The sequence below is a fragment of the Melopsittacus undulatus genome, chromosome 5 (genome assembly GCF_012275295.1).
Source record: "Melopsittacus undulatus isolate bMelUnd1 chromosome 5, bMelUnd1.mat.Z, whole genome shotgun sequence".
NCBI classification, from domain to species: Eukaryota; Metazoa; Chordata; class Aves; order Psittaciformes; family Psittaculidae; genus Melopsittacus; species Melopsittacus undulatus.
In genome coordinates this window covers 82,753,814-82,771,542 of record NC_047531.1, presented here as the reverse complement: position 1 = coordinate 82,771,542, position 17,729 = coordinate 82,753,814, and the positions used below count along the sequence as shown (strand labels likewise).

The window sequence follows — 17,729 nt, the reverse complement described above, 5'->3', positions numbered from 1 at the left end:
TGGTATTTGTATTATTTTGGTTTTTGTATTACTATCTAAACCCAGGACCTTCACATTCCAGAGCTCAAAACTGAGAGATTAGGTACTGAGTTCAATCCCTAACATTTGCCATCTCTTAATTTATATGTTTATAAAAAAAGGACTGTCTATTACACTATTTGTGGCTGGCCAGTAGAAATATACCTTAACTGTAGAACTGGCCTCTGTTCAGTAAGTGAATAAATAAATAGCATAAATCTAATTTGGTGGTTATTTAGAAATTAATTCAAATCAATCAAAATGTTCTCTAATAATTTAAAACCAAACAGTGGCACAATGCCCAGGATAAAAAGCACACTTCTAGACTTATGTCTCGTAAATTAATAAGTATTAATTCTGCATTAAGGTGCATAACACTGCTGGCTGTATTGTTCTTCTGGTGCACTTCTCTTTCACATTTCATCAAAAGAGCAATAAAAGTAATTGAAAAATAGCTTGAAGATTTTAATATGCCTTCATCAAATGACAGTGATGTACTCCCTGCTTATTGTGCTGCCTGATATTGAGAACATACCTCTGATGCTACATCTTTCACTGTCAGCAGGATACATCACTTTACAAGCTTAAGGAAAAAACATAGACCTATTAACTGTTTAAGATGTTTGCACAAATCATAAATATTCATTGGAAGAACTCTTTTAAGAATAAAAGAAAATCCAAATTACGATTACATATATTTATTTTATATATTCATATATTCATTTCTAAAGTCATATCTCTAACATATGTGTATGAGTTCTGCATACATATTTAAAGAACTCATTCACATAACTATTTCATTTTGTATTCAGCAATCAAGAACTGTTGTGAAGTAACAATCTTGCAGCTGGGAACATTCAATATTTTTACTTCCATCCTCCAAAAAGTCTTTTCCTATCAGTCAGACCTGGTAACGAAAAGTCCAGATTCTGCCACCCAGGCATAAACTTTCTGCTCCCACTAAACTCAGTTATTTCCTGTTTTCGAATATGAAACATATACTGAGCCTAGACTCATAAGTTACTATTAAGTAACTATTCTTCAGGCAAAAAAAGGAAGAAATATTTTTTAATTAAGTATATGGATTTGAGTGAAAATTCTGGATACACTTGGAACATTGAAGAAATACGAGTCTGTATTTTGATATTTGTATTTGCTATCTGCATTTTATTTTGAGGATCATTTTATGAATTTAACTACAATCCAATGCACAGTCTTTCTCTTTCATTAACTTTTCTTCGTATACCTCAGCCAGCTACATTTTCTTCTTTTTGTCTAATCATAACATGATGGTACAAGTATAAGAAATAATGATCTGAAAATGCAGGAAATTGAGGGCAATTTTGTGAAAAGCAGCTAGAATTCTAGCACTAATTGGCTCAATTTTACATTTAACCTGTCATTCTTCAGAAGCTTTTGCTTTTCTACAGAGAAAAATCAAATAGCACATGAAGTTATTACTAAGCTGACAGCATGAGAGAATGTTGAGAAAGTTTGCTCATTAAAGTGCATCTGAAGGAATTATTCACTAAGCCAGTTAATAGAGATGCTGCTATTGTGAATGGAATAGCCCTGATGAAGTGCAGAACTCTGCGAGTCAACAAGTAGAATAAAAAAGAATAGATCATCCCACATTACACCTTAATCACAGACTTTAGTATATCTTATGACAACTGAAAACAGAGAGAAAACCAATGTGAAGTATTAAGCCTAGAGGGCTGGGTGACATTTAAGAGGTCTTAATGTGGGTCCATGGATTTAAAAATTAGTGTGGAATTTGGCCCACCAGTCTTTAAAGATTTTCAGCTTGGTTAATCTGGATCAGATTGATTTTTTAATCGCATAAAACAAGGATAACTATTTGAGCCAAGTTTCGTGGTGTGGTTACATATAATATATAGTTCTTCAATTATATACTACAAGTCAGAAAGATTTTAGAGGCCTTACCCAACATTTTTAGGGCTGCAAATAGCCATTTATTAGTGGTGCTGGGGAAGATATCGCCACTCTGCTTAAGTTAACTTTGGAGATTTTCTGATACTCTCATAAATTGCAGAGTAATGTGGCTGCTAGTAAAAACACCTTGACCTGGCCAGAATATTAGTTGGAATTGGAGCGACTGTTCTTTTATTGCTTATTTAGATGTAAATTTCACATTTAAGATGCAACTCAGAAAGATATGATCTTGCACTGTCTGTTATCCTAGCAATATGTTAACTCCATTTACTATACTGAAGTTTTACATTATCTTGCAGTTCACAGAACACTATATATATCAAGACAACATTCATCAGATGAAAATACCACCTCCTTTGGATTTACACAAATGAGGATTGTGTTTCAACAGTGGCCCTACCACTCAGCTCTGAAATACAGAGCCATGGAACAATCCAGGTAGGAAGGAAACTCAAGAGAACATCGATTTCCACCACTGCTCAGAGCAAACAAAGTCCTTACTTAGACTGGTTTTCTCAGGGCCTTGGACACTAGTCTTGAATCATTTTGAAGATGGAGAAGTCACAGCATCTCTGGCAAACTTATTCCTATGTTTGACCACTTCAAATGGTCAAAATTCAAAGGGTAAAAATGTTTTCTTAATATCTACTGTAATCTCCCTCATCACAGCTTGTGTTTGTTGCCACACCTCCTGTTGCTGTGCACCTATTGAGAAGACTTTGGATCCACCTTCTCTACAAGCACCCACAAAGTAGTTGCAGGCAGCACTGTGGTCTCTTCTTGACCTCCAGGCTGAACAGACCCAGCTCTCCCAGCTTCTCTTTGTACATCACGTGCTCCAGCCCTGGCCAGTTTGGCAGTCCTCTGGTGGACTTATCCCAGTTTGCTGATACCTCCCTTGTACCAGGGGATCCAAAACTGGACACAGGACTCCACATGTAGCCTCAGAAGTGCTCCACAGAGGGAATAATAACTTTGTTTAGCCCGCTGGCTATGCTCTTTCCTGTGCAGCCCAGTATGCATTTCACCATTGCAAGGGTGCAGTTCTAACTCATATCTGAGTAAAGACCGTGGGTCAGACTCCTTAGGTCAGGGAGAGGTAATGCTGAGGTTGGCACTGGTTGATTGTGGATTTACTTCCTCCTAGGAGAAGAGAGATGCTTGCAGAGTTGTAATAGTGGGCTGGCTGGAGGAATAGAAAAAAGGAAGTTGTGTGTGCTCCTGGCCACCAGATTTATGTTGCAACCCCTTAGCTGGCCCTTAGCTGTCATGAGGACATGGGCAAATGAGACATGTCCTGTGTCTCTGCACGCTCTACATGCAGCTTGGGGACCTTGAGGCCTGCATCCCATAGTGGCCAAGGTTGGCTTCCCTCTGGCATTTGTATGAACCTAAGGTTTCCCAGTCAGTTCCCTCAAATGCAAACTGCATTGTCTCTTACAGGTTCATGCAAAACTGCATTGTCTCAGCTGGTTTCCTGAGCTGCTGGATTTGAAGGCAGTGTGTGAGCCAGTAGGATAGCATTTGCCATCAGACTTGTTTGCTCTGATTTTGCTGTGTGCAGTGATGCTCCACAGGGTGTAGATTTCTGAAGGACATACATCTCAAAAGGCTTTTACTCCGGAATTTATCTGTCTCTCTATAGAATAGTTCAGCCTACTATTATATGTGTGATTTCATATATCAGACAATTTTTATGCAGTTATGCTAACAAATCAAAAGGTGGAACCATTTCAAATCACTGCTGAAGTTACTAGAATCACTTTGAGTGCTAGTGTACTAGCAATAATAGGGTGACTCATAAGTTTCTGTCATTAATTCTATCCCAGTAACCTTCCACATTAGATATGACAATAAAGATAAAGAATAAACAAACTAGGCATCCAAAGCCTCTCGTCTCACTCTGGGGACTTAGAAATGTCCCTAGGCAATCCCAACCTGATAGACAAGCACTTGCCAGGGACAGTACTTACCTGGCTGAGCCCTCCTGCATGTACACAGTATTATCTTTTTTATCTCAATGAAGGTAAAAATCCTGTCTGCTTTTCTTTTTTGCTCCCCCATCCCCACCATGTCTTCATTATGTCTGTGTTCATGCCTTGCATCATGTGAAGCTGCAGGGCAGGAAATGAGGCAGCAGAGGTAACCTCAGCCATGGCATTTGCCTGCCAGCTCTCCAAAAGGCACAGCTCATTTGTTGGCAGCAATGGGATTGGTATTGTTAGTTCTACCAGTTGTGGGTCTGGTACATAATAACCTAAAGCAATGATTTGTTGTGAGAGGGATAAAAGAAGGTCAAGGAACAGACATGTCATAAATGCAATAGGACTGTACATGTGGTTGACTTCTTTCACAGTGTACGTAAATGGAGGCATAGCTGCTACAGATAGCAATGCCTATGAAATCAGAGACTTCAGAAATCAGAGCTGTTAAATCACAGAACTTGATTAGTATTGAACTATGGGACAATGAAGGAAGGCTTCTCTGCAAGAGTCCAGGCACTGCAAGAAAGCCTGCCAGGTATGGAACTGCTGTTGGAACTGTAAAGCAATCCAGTGTCCATCCCAATGAAGCAGTTTTGGCTAAGTCACACTACCTGATACCTGGGAGCAGCTTGGAGTGCACAGATGGACAGTTAGTACAGCTCATCTGAGTCTTCATGTGTTTTGGGCAGCCCTATATCCACCCTGCAACTGAGGGGTTTTTAGTACCACATAGAAGCACAGGTTAGGTTACTAAACTGTTGACATCTAGGCACTGAGGTGCCTGATCAGTCTAAACACTCATTCTGTATGTAACATTTTGCTGGCTGTCTCTGTTAAATAGTCATTGTCCATAAACTTATAATAGACACCTAAATTGTAACATTAAAATAAACAGGGATGTCTTTCTACATTATGGGAAAGCAAAAGTTGGATGACATGATCCCTACAAAAAAGACTGTGGAGTTCAGGTCATTGTGGAGGTATGGAAAAGAAGGTATGGAGCTGTGGAAAGAACTGCTAATGGTGGATTTGCTAGCTGAACTTTAGTCTTGCACACTTTGTAACAGCAGCTGTGTTTGATTGTTGAAGGAGATGTACACGGCATTGTCTTTTATCAAGCAGAAAAGAGGATGGTGAGCCTGAAGTGGAGGTGACAGGATAGAGTCAGGAACAGAACGGTCAAATTCCTTCAGTCATTTAAAGCAACAGAAGGAAGTTACTCACCCATATGAGGTTATAGATGGGAGAACGTAAGTCAGACGTGGAGGCAGAAGGAAGCAGCACCAGTGAAGCAGCCCAGGAGTTCAGCATCCAGATACCAAGCTGTATTTTCATCAAACCATAAAGTCAAAACTCTTGTTAGAAAGTATCTGTGAAGCCTGTTGGTTACATGTGCACACACGCCATCAGTACTGATAGCAGAGACAGAGGCAGAGACCAGGACAAGGACAAGAGAAGCTCCTCAGAGCCTGCGGCAGAGATCTAGGCAACAGACAGAGGAACCCATCTGTATTAGCTTGCCATGCCTATGTTCACCTGGTTCAAAAAGTACCAGCTGTAGTCTATATCCTGTTTTGTAATGCTAATAAAGGAGAAAATTAAACTTGGATGGAGGATTTGGCATGGAATTCTTTAAATCCATGCTCTTTTTTTGTATAATGTAGCTATAACATACTTTTTATGCTGTTAGTGTAGTTTTATAAGGACTTTTTCCTGCAAGATGCTGAATACCCTTCTTTTCCTTATGTCACAGCAATTCAGGATAACATACACTTGCAGGGGTGTGCCCTATTCAAGCAGTGTTTCAGGAAGACCAATTTCATCTTGATTTGAACCTGGATTAACATGCATGCTGAAAACAGAATCTAGTATTTAAACAATTGGGATGAGTTAAGAGAATGGGAATTTTCCTTGCTACTGTATTGCTTCTGTTTTACACCTTAGCCATTTCATTTGTGAATGATTAATTAAGCTCCAAGTGATTAGATTAGGCAAATGTGCTGAGTCAAAACATAATAGGAATGCAGGAGGGAATGAAAAAGGCAAAGTAATGGAAAAAACAAAGTAAATATGCAACATGTTTTGCAATAAGATTATTTTTGCTAGGTCAAGGTAATACAGTTTTATTAGCTTATGTTAAATGCATATGGCTGGACTGATGACTGCAAAATTAACCGTAGAAAGCTCTGTATTCAGACTAATACAGATGTTCAGAATAACACAAGATACAGATGTTTTTATGTCTCCAAGCATACTTTATAGACCTGTAGTAACCAAAGTGGTATCTCTTCAAAGAGCACAGATTTTTAAGGATTTACACCTTAAGACAGAAAGTGATGGTTTAGGTCTTCAGACTAGGAGCAAGGGAAAAATGCTGAGCTCCTCACCACTGAGAGATTGCCTAACTCCTAGCTGAGCATCATAGAACCATAGAATCATAGAATAGTTAGGGTTGGAAAGGACCTTAAGATCATCTAACTCCAACCCCCCTGCCATGGGCAGGGACACCTCACACCAAACCGTGTCACCCAAGGCTCTGTCCAACCTGGTCTTGAACACTACCAGGGATGGAGCATTCACAACTTCTCTGGGCAACCCATTTCACTGCCTCAGCACCCTAACAGTAAAGAGCTTCCTCCTTAATACCCAATCTAAATTTCCCATTTAAGTTCTAACCCGTTATCCCTTGTCCTATCACTACAGTCCCTAATGAACAGTCCCTCTCCAGCATCTGTATAGGCCCCCTTCAAATACTGGAAGGCTGCTATGAGGCCTTCACACAGCCTTCTCTTCTCCAGGCTGAACAGCCCCAACTTTCTCAGCCTGTCTTCATATAGGAGGTGCTCCAGTCCCCTGATCATCCTCGTGGCCTCCTCTGGACTTGTTCCAACAGTTCCATGTCCTTTTTATGTTGAGGACACCAGAACTGCACACAATGCTCCAAGTGAGGTCTCACGAGAGCAGAGTAGAGGGGCAGGATCACATCAGTACCCTCAATGACTCACTTGATCACCTCCCAGAAAGATTCCCCAGTCTCCTCTCATCTCTAATGATAGGAAACATACCATATTTTCTATGATTTTCATCCCCAATTGGACCTGTGTAACTGGAACTCATAGTTTACTGATGGAACTGGGCACATTTTGCAGATAATAACTGTTTAAGAGCAACTTTATAGGCAACAAAGTCACAGAGATCTGGTCTTGCTGAATTCTCTTATTTTTGACTGGTAGGCTGGCAATACAGCAAAGAAAAGAAAGGGGAGGGAGAACCAATACTATATCACTGTTTTTTTCTGGAGCTTGAATTAGAAAAAGCCAAGTACAGAGAAGCTGGTAACTGTCCTTACTCCTTGTCATTTTGACTGCTCAGGTGCTCCTTGGAAGGGCTTCTCTAATCATTAACTTCTTACCACAGGTAATAAGAGGTACCTTTGGTAATGGGAGGTACTTAGGTAAACCTAAGTTATTATTTATGATAAAAAAAAAGGTCTTGGACCTTGGTAAACTTCAGGAAATTCCTGAAGGCAATTTGATCTGTTTTAAACCAAGGTTTGTGCTGAAGATACTGAAAGGCCCCAGCTGAATATATTGCAGGAGGTTTTTAATGCAAACAGTGAAGACAGTGGATGTTTGAGGAATATTATGTAAAACTTAGCAAATTAATTTTTGGCCACTGAAAGGAAAATAGAAAATATTCAGGGTTGAAAAAAAAAGGGTTTGATTGAACACTGAGCTATTTATTTCCCTGTGGTGCATTAAGATCACTTTAGAGAGAAGTGGAGCTTTCAAAAACCAATAATATTTTTCCACAGATTCAATTTATTTTTTTTAAATATATTTCTTTTATATTTCTTTTTATATTTTTTTAATATATGTTAAAAAATCTAGTACCCAAACATCACCGAATTCAAGCATCTGGAATTGATTTGTACCTTTGAAAATTCAGTCTGTTGTGTATTGTGTAAAATGAAACAAAAAAGATTTATTCACACAAAATAAGACACTGGTTTTGTATTCATAAAAAGCATTTCAAGATGCAGCTTTATCCTCGGAAGCTAAAACAGCTTCCAGCAAGGTATAACTTATAGAATAATCATATTAAACATATTTTAAGGCAACATATAATGTTCATTCTTGTAATTTACCATAATTAATATATTTTAACTATCACCTCATTACTTTATCTGGAGAGGTAAAAATAACGTACTTTTCCATGATGAGATTTCAGTTATTTATCAAATTACCTCTAATACCTCAGTTGCCTTTATCAGCTACCTGGAAAAATCAATATCTGATAGGACCTTATGGCACATAGCAAAGTACATAAGTGTGAAGTTTCTATTGCTTGGTCTCAGTTTGTCACTTCAGACCATCGGACTGAGAAGTGACTCTTAAATCCTCTTCATTCCCCTGTTATCTGATTCGCAGGAATCCAAGACTTAAGCAAACATGTCCAACCCTAGTGAGGCAGAACTCATTCACATGTTTAAGGGGATCCCCTTTACCACCAGGTCTTCTCCAGAGCTTTTAAAATCCTTGGATACTTTTGATGCCAGAGAAGACGATGTCCTTTTGGTTTCCTATCCCAAGTCTGGTAAGTTCTACTTTTAGATGTTAAATGAAAGAAGTCTCAATTGTGTCTTCTCTGCTTAAACTAGTTGGGAAATGTCTGTGTGCATGAAACAGGAAAGGCTGTTTGGGCATATGAATATATTATTCTGTTTGTAAGTGTTCAAGTACAAAAAAAATAAGTGAAATTTATCTAAACTTGATCTTTTAACTGAAAATAATCTCGGGTGTTTTCATGTTGGAAAGCAAATAAATATTTCTTTCCTGTAAGCAAAATCTGTACTTGAAGGATTTTCCTAAGGACTTTCTATATACAATTATGAGCAAGTCAGGAGTCATATTAAGTTATTTGTATGGATCTTGGCTGTAGATGTATTCATTTCTTATTCCCTCTCTCTCTGCCTCATTGCACACAGAGTACATACCAAAGAGGAAGCTCAAGCAGTACTTTCCAAACATGATATGGAAAAAAAACCCAGATAATTGTACAATAAATAACAAAAATAACATAACCACGTCCTAGTTGACAAGCATTTGTCTAATGAGACTGGTTTGGTACCAACATGAACACTTCTCATAGAGTTACTCTCTTCTTCAGCTACAGCCCTAATTTTTTCAGTATTTATACATTTGGAGTCAATGGGATGATTCAGCTATGTAAAGTTTCTTGAAGCTAGGGGATTAGAAGTATTATTTGTGCACTAGGAAGCTCTTTCAAAATGCATGTTCCACATGTTTTCTCAGTAACAAATATTCTTTCCTTTGTTTTTTCCTTAAAATTACTTTTCTGCAGGCACTCACTGGCTTGCAGGAGTCATAACAAAGCTTTACAATACTCAAGTCACACTAACATCTCCCATCGAATTTGGAGACATTTCCAAACTAGAAGAGCTGAATAAACTCTCGTCAAAGAGAATCATTCCAACTCACTTAGACTACAACATGTTACCTCCAAAGTTTAAGAATAAGAAATGCAAGGTAAGGCAAAAGGACATAAAAGCAGTAAGATATAAGTGTCTATTGGGAATCTATTTTGGAAGAAAATTAAGTGCATCCCACCTGAAACAAGGACAACCTTTATTACAGTTTCCTGAAGTGTTTTGCTGTGAATTTTGGAGACACAGCTGATCAACCTCCAAAGGCACCATGAGCAGAGACCTGGGCTAGGGACTGTGTTCTGCTCCTGCCTCACTGCTCCCATGGGGTGATTTGTATAGCAGGCAACACAAAAACAATAGAACATCAACTCTTTCAATAAGAATTATATTATTAAGGATGGAGGGGAGGTGAGAGGGGTGTTTTCATGGCCCTGTTTCACTGGAGGACTGGCTTAGAATATAGTTATCTTGGGAAATCACAGGCTGTTCTGTGGGTGAAGGTACTCTCCCCCTCCTCTTGAAGCTTTGTGAAGATCTATGGGGCAAACAGAGAACTGAAATGTGGGAAGCAAATTCAGATCACAGTTCTGAGTTCCTCCCATGCTAATGAGGGAGATCTTTAAAAAATAAGCTCTGGGTCTCAGATTTTATATTGGAAGCTCAAAATTTCAGGATTACTCAGATCCAGACTTTTGGGACACAGATAGTTTGAATGAAAGGTCAAAATGTATGTTTTGCAGCAGTCCTGTGAATGTTAATTAGATATTGGTTTCATGTGTTAGTTACCATACTGACTCATGAGGTAAAATGAACACAGGTATTATCATTAATACCTGTATCATCTTCATTTACAGATGATCTACATCATCAGAAATCCAAAAGATACTGCAGTTTCCATGTATCATTACTACAGAGATAACCCAAACCTTCCCACTATAGACAGCTGGACTGCTTTCTTTGACTTGTTCTTAAAAGGAGATGGTAAGGATAAATGTTACATTTTCTCCTTGCAGTTTACATTAGCTTATTATGCACAGGAAGAATCAAGAAATGTGTGCTATGTGAAAACTCCTTATTAAACACCTTCTTCATACATCTTTAGCTGTTGCTTTGTGCAGGGTTTTGTTGTCCACTGACACATCTGCTTAAAAACGCAGACAAGATACTGGTTTTATTTCTTCCCACAAATGCTCTGAAATCCCTGACAATTTGCTGATTCTGATGTGGATTTGCCTGTGTTAAAACATTTTCAACCTTGTCTCGTGAACCACAGTAACAGGCTGCTTCCCATCAAGAGTTCATGTTTAAACTGTGAAAGAGGAGGTGTGCATATACAGCTCCTCTGCCATGCCAAAATGTGGGCAATGGGGCACATGAGGAGGTCACCCCCAGAGTTATGCTTGCAGGTCTAGTTCCTTCTCCAGTCTTGAAGACAGCCTTTATTGCACCTTTGAAGGGAATCTAGATGCTGTCATAAAGCCCAGCTGCACACACTCTGCTTGATGTGCTGTCTTAGCAGAGGGGTCCAAAGACCAAAGACAAGAGTAAGATTTTTATGAGTGGCCATTCTGGCATGGGAACTGACAACAGGACCATATTGCACTTATCCGCTCCCATTTTTAGTGCTTTATGACTTCTTTGAGGACATGTTCCTCCTATACAACCATAGTGAAGATAACAGCAACAATGATAGATTGGCTTGAAAACTTTGAAAGAAAGGTGCCATTGCAGTCATCAACATTAGAGCTCCAGAAGTCAATCTACCTACTGCCCTCTATACACTTTGGCTCAGATCTTGTGTTCGTAGTTCAGGGCAGCCCTAATTCAGTGATGTGCAGTATTTTGGCTTGTTTAGTACCAACTCTCAACATACAATAGTGAAAAACATAAAAGAGGATTATATTAATCTGTAATTTATCTGTAAATTAGTATCCACCTTCTATTTTCTGTGTCCTTACATATGGCATAAAAAGATAACTATGCTGGTTACAACAGAAATTTACATAAGAGGTGACACAGAGATGTTGGTTTTGCTCCTAATAGAAACATATTAAGGTCATTCAGATCCTGTAGTACTCTTGCAAAGTTAATTTCAGTTCAGAACAAGGGTGAGGACAAACAGTGATAACTGTGATGCTGTTCCTGGAGTCTCCAAGGCTGTGTGCTGTACCCCTGAAGAAAAGAGCGCTATTCTACACTATTGTTGACCACATCCTCAGTGTGGTTGACCAGGAGAGCAGGGTTTAATTGCATACTGTGGAGCACATGTGATTTGCAATTAAACAGTACTTTGTGTGCAGGAGAGGTCTACGCATTGGAGTATTCAGCAAAATACTTAATTATAACTCACAGTTTGCAAACAAACTGATGTCCCTTACAATATTGTATTTGTCTAGTGGTAGTTATAAAGCAGAGTCACAGTTCTCGAGAACGTTAGCTGTGATTGCTCTGTCCAGGCCTCTTCCCATCACCCTACAAGAGGCTTTCAACTCAGCTTTCAATGCAGTCCATCTTCTCTTTCAAGCAGAAGGGTCAGAACTTTGTTTTTTAAAAGAAAGCTGAAATTTAGCTGTCCTCCTATGGCTTAGCCAAAAGGAATATTCAGACAAAACAAGTACTGTGAGTCAGCTGTAAAACTGTAAGGTATCTATGCTGTAAAACTGTAAGGTATCTATGCCATTAGCTGAATGATGTATTTGCATAAGTTTTTACATAATTATTCTTTGATGCTTAAAAATAATACAGATTCTCCCCTGCTTGGACAAAACAGCTAACGAAAGTGTGCTCCATTTAGCAGACTCTATCTCATTGCCTAGTGAAGTGATCATATTTCTAGCTGTGACCACAGTCATACAGACATTTGCTGAGATACTCAGACCTGATTAAGCTAATACGTTTTCCCTCATTACTGGCCTTCTCTTAGATTTGGAGCCTGTTCCCACTACAGAATCATATCTCAGAATAGCATCTGCATCTCTAATGTGAAAAAACATTCAAACAAGAATGGTAAGCTTAATTCACTTCACAAAAAGAATGCAATCTGGTTTAGAGGAATACAGGGTATATATTATGAGGGGGTCATTCCCCTATATGTGTGAGATACCATCAGAGTTATTTATGAACAAAATGTATATGAATCTCTTCCACATGGGTTTTCTTTTCAGTTGTCTGTGGATCCTGGTTTGATCATTTCCTAAGTTGGGAAGAACATGAAAATGACGAAAACATCCTGTTTTTATTCTATGAAGACATGAAGAAGGTAAATATGCTCTCTGCTCTTATTTCAGAACTCATTACTTGTAAATTAACATCATTAAAATATCAAAGAGCAAATTATAATGAAAAATGAGGAAGAAGCAAAATGTGAATGTATGTCTTTGGGCATATTTTCTATTTGCACAGAACTTTATATTAGTGAACTAATTCTGACTGCAGAAGTTATATAAATATCAAATCCTATGAGAGCTGCATTTCATAGATGCAGGAGTGGGACATATATTACACTGTTTTCCCCAGGCTACAGAAAGAATATAAAATTCCTTGCTCTTACTCCTATGGAAAGATCAACCAAGGACATCTGTTGAAGGCCACACATTAACCTGCTATACCTGACATTTCAGGTGAAATGTTCATTAAGTAATGTAAGACAACAGAACTGCTCATGGTCAGTAGGACTTGTGCTCCCTGTATACAAGTAGAGGCTCAAGAGGTAGGAAGAAGATTTTGATGAAAGAAGATTATTATGCAGAAACTGCTTTGTTTTTCTTTTAAAAAGACAAATACTAGCAAATGTTAGCTTTCATAGAGTGAATTTTTGGGTCTATAGAAAACACTTTCTGATGTTTCCATTAAAATAGTTTTGCTCCTTTGGGGGGGGGGGGTAAAAGAAGGAGGGAATCCACTAACATATATAAATAAACCAGTTGGATCTGTAGGTATAGCACCTCCAGTTAAACAAACTACTTACACAGAAGCTGAGCTTAAATGATTTTTCTACTCACAATGAAATAATTCTGAGACAGGAGGACACTTTACCTGCACTGGGAGTAAAATTGACAATGTAACTAACTGTGCTTGATATCACATACTTAGCATTTACTCACTTCTGTGAGTATGGGTAAGAGGGGAATCAGGTTTACTGCACTCATCATCTACACAGTCCAATAACACCTTTAACTTTGCTTAAAAGCAAATAAATGTATGATAAACTTGGTAGGTAATAAAAAGAATCACTTTCGTATCAATTAGAACCCTGATAATCAGCTCAGAAATATAAAGGCTTCATTTTTCTTGTATCTCAGGATCTCCCTAAGGTTGTAAAGGACATAAGCTTGTTCTTGGGTTTACACATCAGTGACGATGATATCCAAGACATCTGCAAGAAGTCCTCATTCTCAGAGATGAAAAGCGACACAGAAAAGGAGAACAGCAATCCCAAACACACTGTTTGTGCACTGACATCCAACAGGAAGCTGATTTTCCGAAAAGGTGAGTTCCTTTGGCTGGGCTTAACACAGAAGAAGGAGTGGGAATCCAGGCAGAGGCTGCACTCCACATCTTTCCTGCACTGTAGTGATGTTCTGAATCAGCTGCAGGAAGCAGTGACAGGATCCTTCAATTGGAAACCATCTTAAAAATCACTTTCTAAGTTCTCTGATTGCAAATGCAGCCTTATGATAAGGAAGCATGGGGGAGTCTGAAAAACAGCCTGACTAATATTGCTCCGTGGGAGCTTTTATGTCAAAAAGCATTATTCTGTTGGGTTTTGGATATCTCTGATATCACCTGCAAAGGTCACTTTGTTTTAGACAGAGCTAGACACATTCTTTCCAAAGCAGACTGCTTGTAGCCTTTATCCTCCATATTATCTCTTATCTTATTGAAATGTAGAAAAAAGGATATTGAAAAAGGAATATGCTGACAATGACAACAACAAAAGCAGGGATGACTCAACCACATGATGGCCTCACAGGTAGTCTTCAGACCTCGGCCAAGCTGGAATCTATGGTGAAATCTTGAACAGTGCTTAGCTCAGATGGGACTTTAAAATACCTGCAAGAGCTGTTTTCTTGCTCCTAACTTTTCCTTAGATTTGAATAAGTAGGATCAAACCATCATGTTTAGTTGGGTTTTGATTATTTTTACTTAGTTAATTTTTGAACAATAATTGATAGTTTAAAACCAAGAACTGTTTCAATTAATAAATAGGGAAACGCTTTTTTACATTTCACTAATTCAGAATGTTTTTACCAATGAGCTAAAGCAAATGCCGAAATACAGTCTCTCAGTAAAAAAAAACCAAAACCTTCAGATACACCTTTCTAAGTCAGTGAACTTTGACAGAAGCATGTTGAAAAACATCAACAGTTTCACTTCCAAGTAGTTCCTATGCAAATCCCAGAGGTTTAGCTAGTTGCAGACAGTTTACAGAAGATTTATACATATAGATTATTATTCAGACTCTCTTTTCTTGTCTCTGCTGCCCAGAATGCTATTTAAGTTAGCAGTTTGGGGATTGCAGAATCATAGAGTCATAGAATCCCAGGTTGGAAGGGACCTCAGGGATCATCTGGTCCAACCTTTCTTAGCAAAGTATGACCTAGGCTAGATGTCCCAGCACCTTGTTCAGCTGGATCTTAAAAGTGTCCAACTCTGGAGGAGATTATTCCTATAGCCGACTGTTCTCATGGTGGAAAATAATCTCATTTAGTGTCTAATTAGAATCTCCCCAGGATGCAGGGTCTTTAGAGGATGCATTGTACATGGTGTCTCATGCAAATATGTCAGTTTTAAGAACAATTTCCTGTTTGCTGAAACTGGGAAACAGTTGAAACACTTTACTGAATATGAGTGTGTGTGGTCACCCAGAAGCACCTAACTGCTTCTTATGTATTTGGACATCTCTTCTGTAGAAAGCCTTAGAGGCTAGGAGTGGGTGTGAGGGTGGGATTCATATAACAGGTCATTCTGGGCTCCTTTTTTAGGAGTCTTCTTTAGCCAGTGGAAACATGGTTGCTACTGGGGCACGATTCATTTGATGAGTTTTAGACATTGAGTAGGATGAGATTGGTTTAGAAAGGAAGTAATCATTTCCTCTACTCCCTGTGAAAGAGTCAAAATAGACCTTTAACTGCATACATCTAAGGTGCAGAAGATGCCTCTCTGTTGAGATGACCAAGAGCTCTAATCCAGCTAGGAAACCTGCTGCTCTTCATGTACCACTTAGTTGTTGGCATTAGCTGAGTAGGGGACTGAGGGTTAACAGCCTTTATGGATGATGAACCAGCTGCTTCCTTCAGAGTCCCACCAGACCAATAAAACTATTACTTATGATCATGACCTACCACGGAGACTGTGGTTAATAATACATTAACAATTAGTTCCAACAGCAACATTAACCAAACTGGGCTGCACTTAAATAACTTTCTGCACTATATATTGCTAACCTTATTGTTCTTTTCCTGCTTCTGCTCTCCCAGGCACTGTTGGTGACTGGAAGAACCATTTCACTCCAAAACAGAATCGAAGGTTTGAGGAGGTATTTAATGAGAAGATGAAGCTCAGCAAAATGGCAAAAAATCTCACCTATGAATTGTGACTGCATGTGAAGAACAACACCCAGTTATCAACAAACACAGAGCAATTGGTGGGAAATTCTGAATGGGGGCTCCCTCTCAGTTCATAAGTCTCCCAACAGAAAGGATTATAAACATGAGATTTTGGGGACAGGAAGATTCTGACCCTATGGCAGAGTTTAACTCAGTTTTCACTGGGCAGATGTATATGGTTTTACAGAGTCAGCAATCAGACTCATTTTTCTACAACCAAAACTACCTTATAATTTATTTATTTTTTCTTCTAGAGGGATATGAATGGATGTCTTAGGTATAATTTAGGAATTTTATGTAAGATGTTAGGAAAAAAACCCAAAACCAAATCCGTAAGAATCTGAATATATGAAAAGTCTAAACCCACATAATAAGAAAATTACCAAAGATTTGACCCCAGCCCTGTTCCCTTCATGATCTATCATGATTTGGAAAGTGTCTATTTTATCAGACTGCTATTGATACTGAAGCTGAAACTGCAGCTTTACATTTGATAATCTGAAGTGAAGTTTGTTTATAAAATTCCTTTTAAATGTCTTTTATGTATATATAACATGTATTTCATTGATGTAATATTTCTGGGTTAAGTACTGTATAGTGTTTGTGTTTTAAATGCAACTAATATAAATCCATGTAAACTTCTGCACCATATGCTGAGGAGCTACAAACATGTGGGTTTTTTCCATTTGACTTTGTTCCTGCAAAATGCTTGTTTCCAGTGTTTTGATGAGAAGCATTTTACTTCACAGTCCTTGTGCAACAGAACTCAGCAGTTCCACTGTGGCACACAGACTGCACTCAGAGACAGTTTAATCCAAACATGACTTACTTATTTACCCTGCCCTGATAAGACAGATTTTCCGACAATCAGCTGTCTGTGTTCATATCTGAGGGACTACTCTAGGAACCCAGAAAGGATTCTTCTTCTGGTTTATTCCATGATACGTTTTCTGTCCTCACCTTCGATTTGCTTTGTTGTGGGGCTTTAAAGACTCTTCTCCCCAAACTAGATCTCCCCAGCCATGCAATGCCAAGGCATCATCAGACAGGAAAGACATAGCAAAAGTTGTTTGAAAAGAAACTGGTGCAGACAAGCATGATTACTCTGACTCTTGTGTGCTCTGAAGGTACACATCAGTAGGGCAAGCTCTGTCCTCTCTGTAAAGCTGAGGTATGGCCTTATTTGCAGTGAAACACTAAAGCCTTCTCTAGCCACACATATCACACTTGCCACACAGCCCTCTTATTTCATACCTTGCTTGTGCAAGCTGACCTACTGATTTTGCATCTGCACAAATGATACAGAAGTTATGTGCTGAAGAAAGTGAGAGAAAAGCCTGTTCAACTGCAGTCCGTTGACAATTACCAATTCAACACAATTCAAGCAAGATGCTGCCCAGACCATTGTTTTATGCAAATGCCCATTTGGAAACCTGAAGGTTGTGTGCTATGCAATTCTGACACTAAAATCCCATTCTCTCCCACTAAAATGCCATGGACCACCATTACCTTCCTTTCAGATGTCATTCTAACACTATTAGTAAGTGGCAAGAGATCAGCTAATGACAATGCTTGGACTTTTTACTTAAAGTCTACTTTCCAGCCCTTTCAGTATGGAAAAAAAACGCAAGGGTCTTTGGGCAAACAAAGTTTGCAAGCAAGTTTATTAACTGCATCAAGAAAACCAGCAGTAGTGTATATATTCGCCATATG

At 38.7% G+C, this 17,729-nt stretch overlaps 1 protein-coding gene across 1 annotated transcript; it reads left to right on the top strand.

The window, feature by feature from the left end:
- Positions 1 to 8,410: 8,410 nt before the first annotated feature.
- LOC101872957 (sulfotransferase 6B1-like) lies at positions 8,411 to 16,196 on the top strand. The gene is made up of 6 exons (XM_034063125.1): positions 8,411 to 8,555; positions 9,324 to 9,508; positions 10,263 to 10,389; positions 12,573 to 12,667; positions 13,710 to 13,896; positions 15,888 to 16,196. The coding sequence occupies exons 1-6, from the start codon at positions 8,411 to 8,413 to the stop codon at positions 16,004 to 16,006; spliced, it is 858 nt and encodes a 285-aa protein (XP_033919016.1). The 3' UTR covers positions 16,007 to 16,196.
- Positions 16,197 to 17,729: the final 1,533 nt, after the last annotated feature.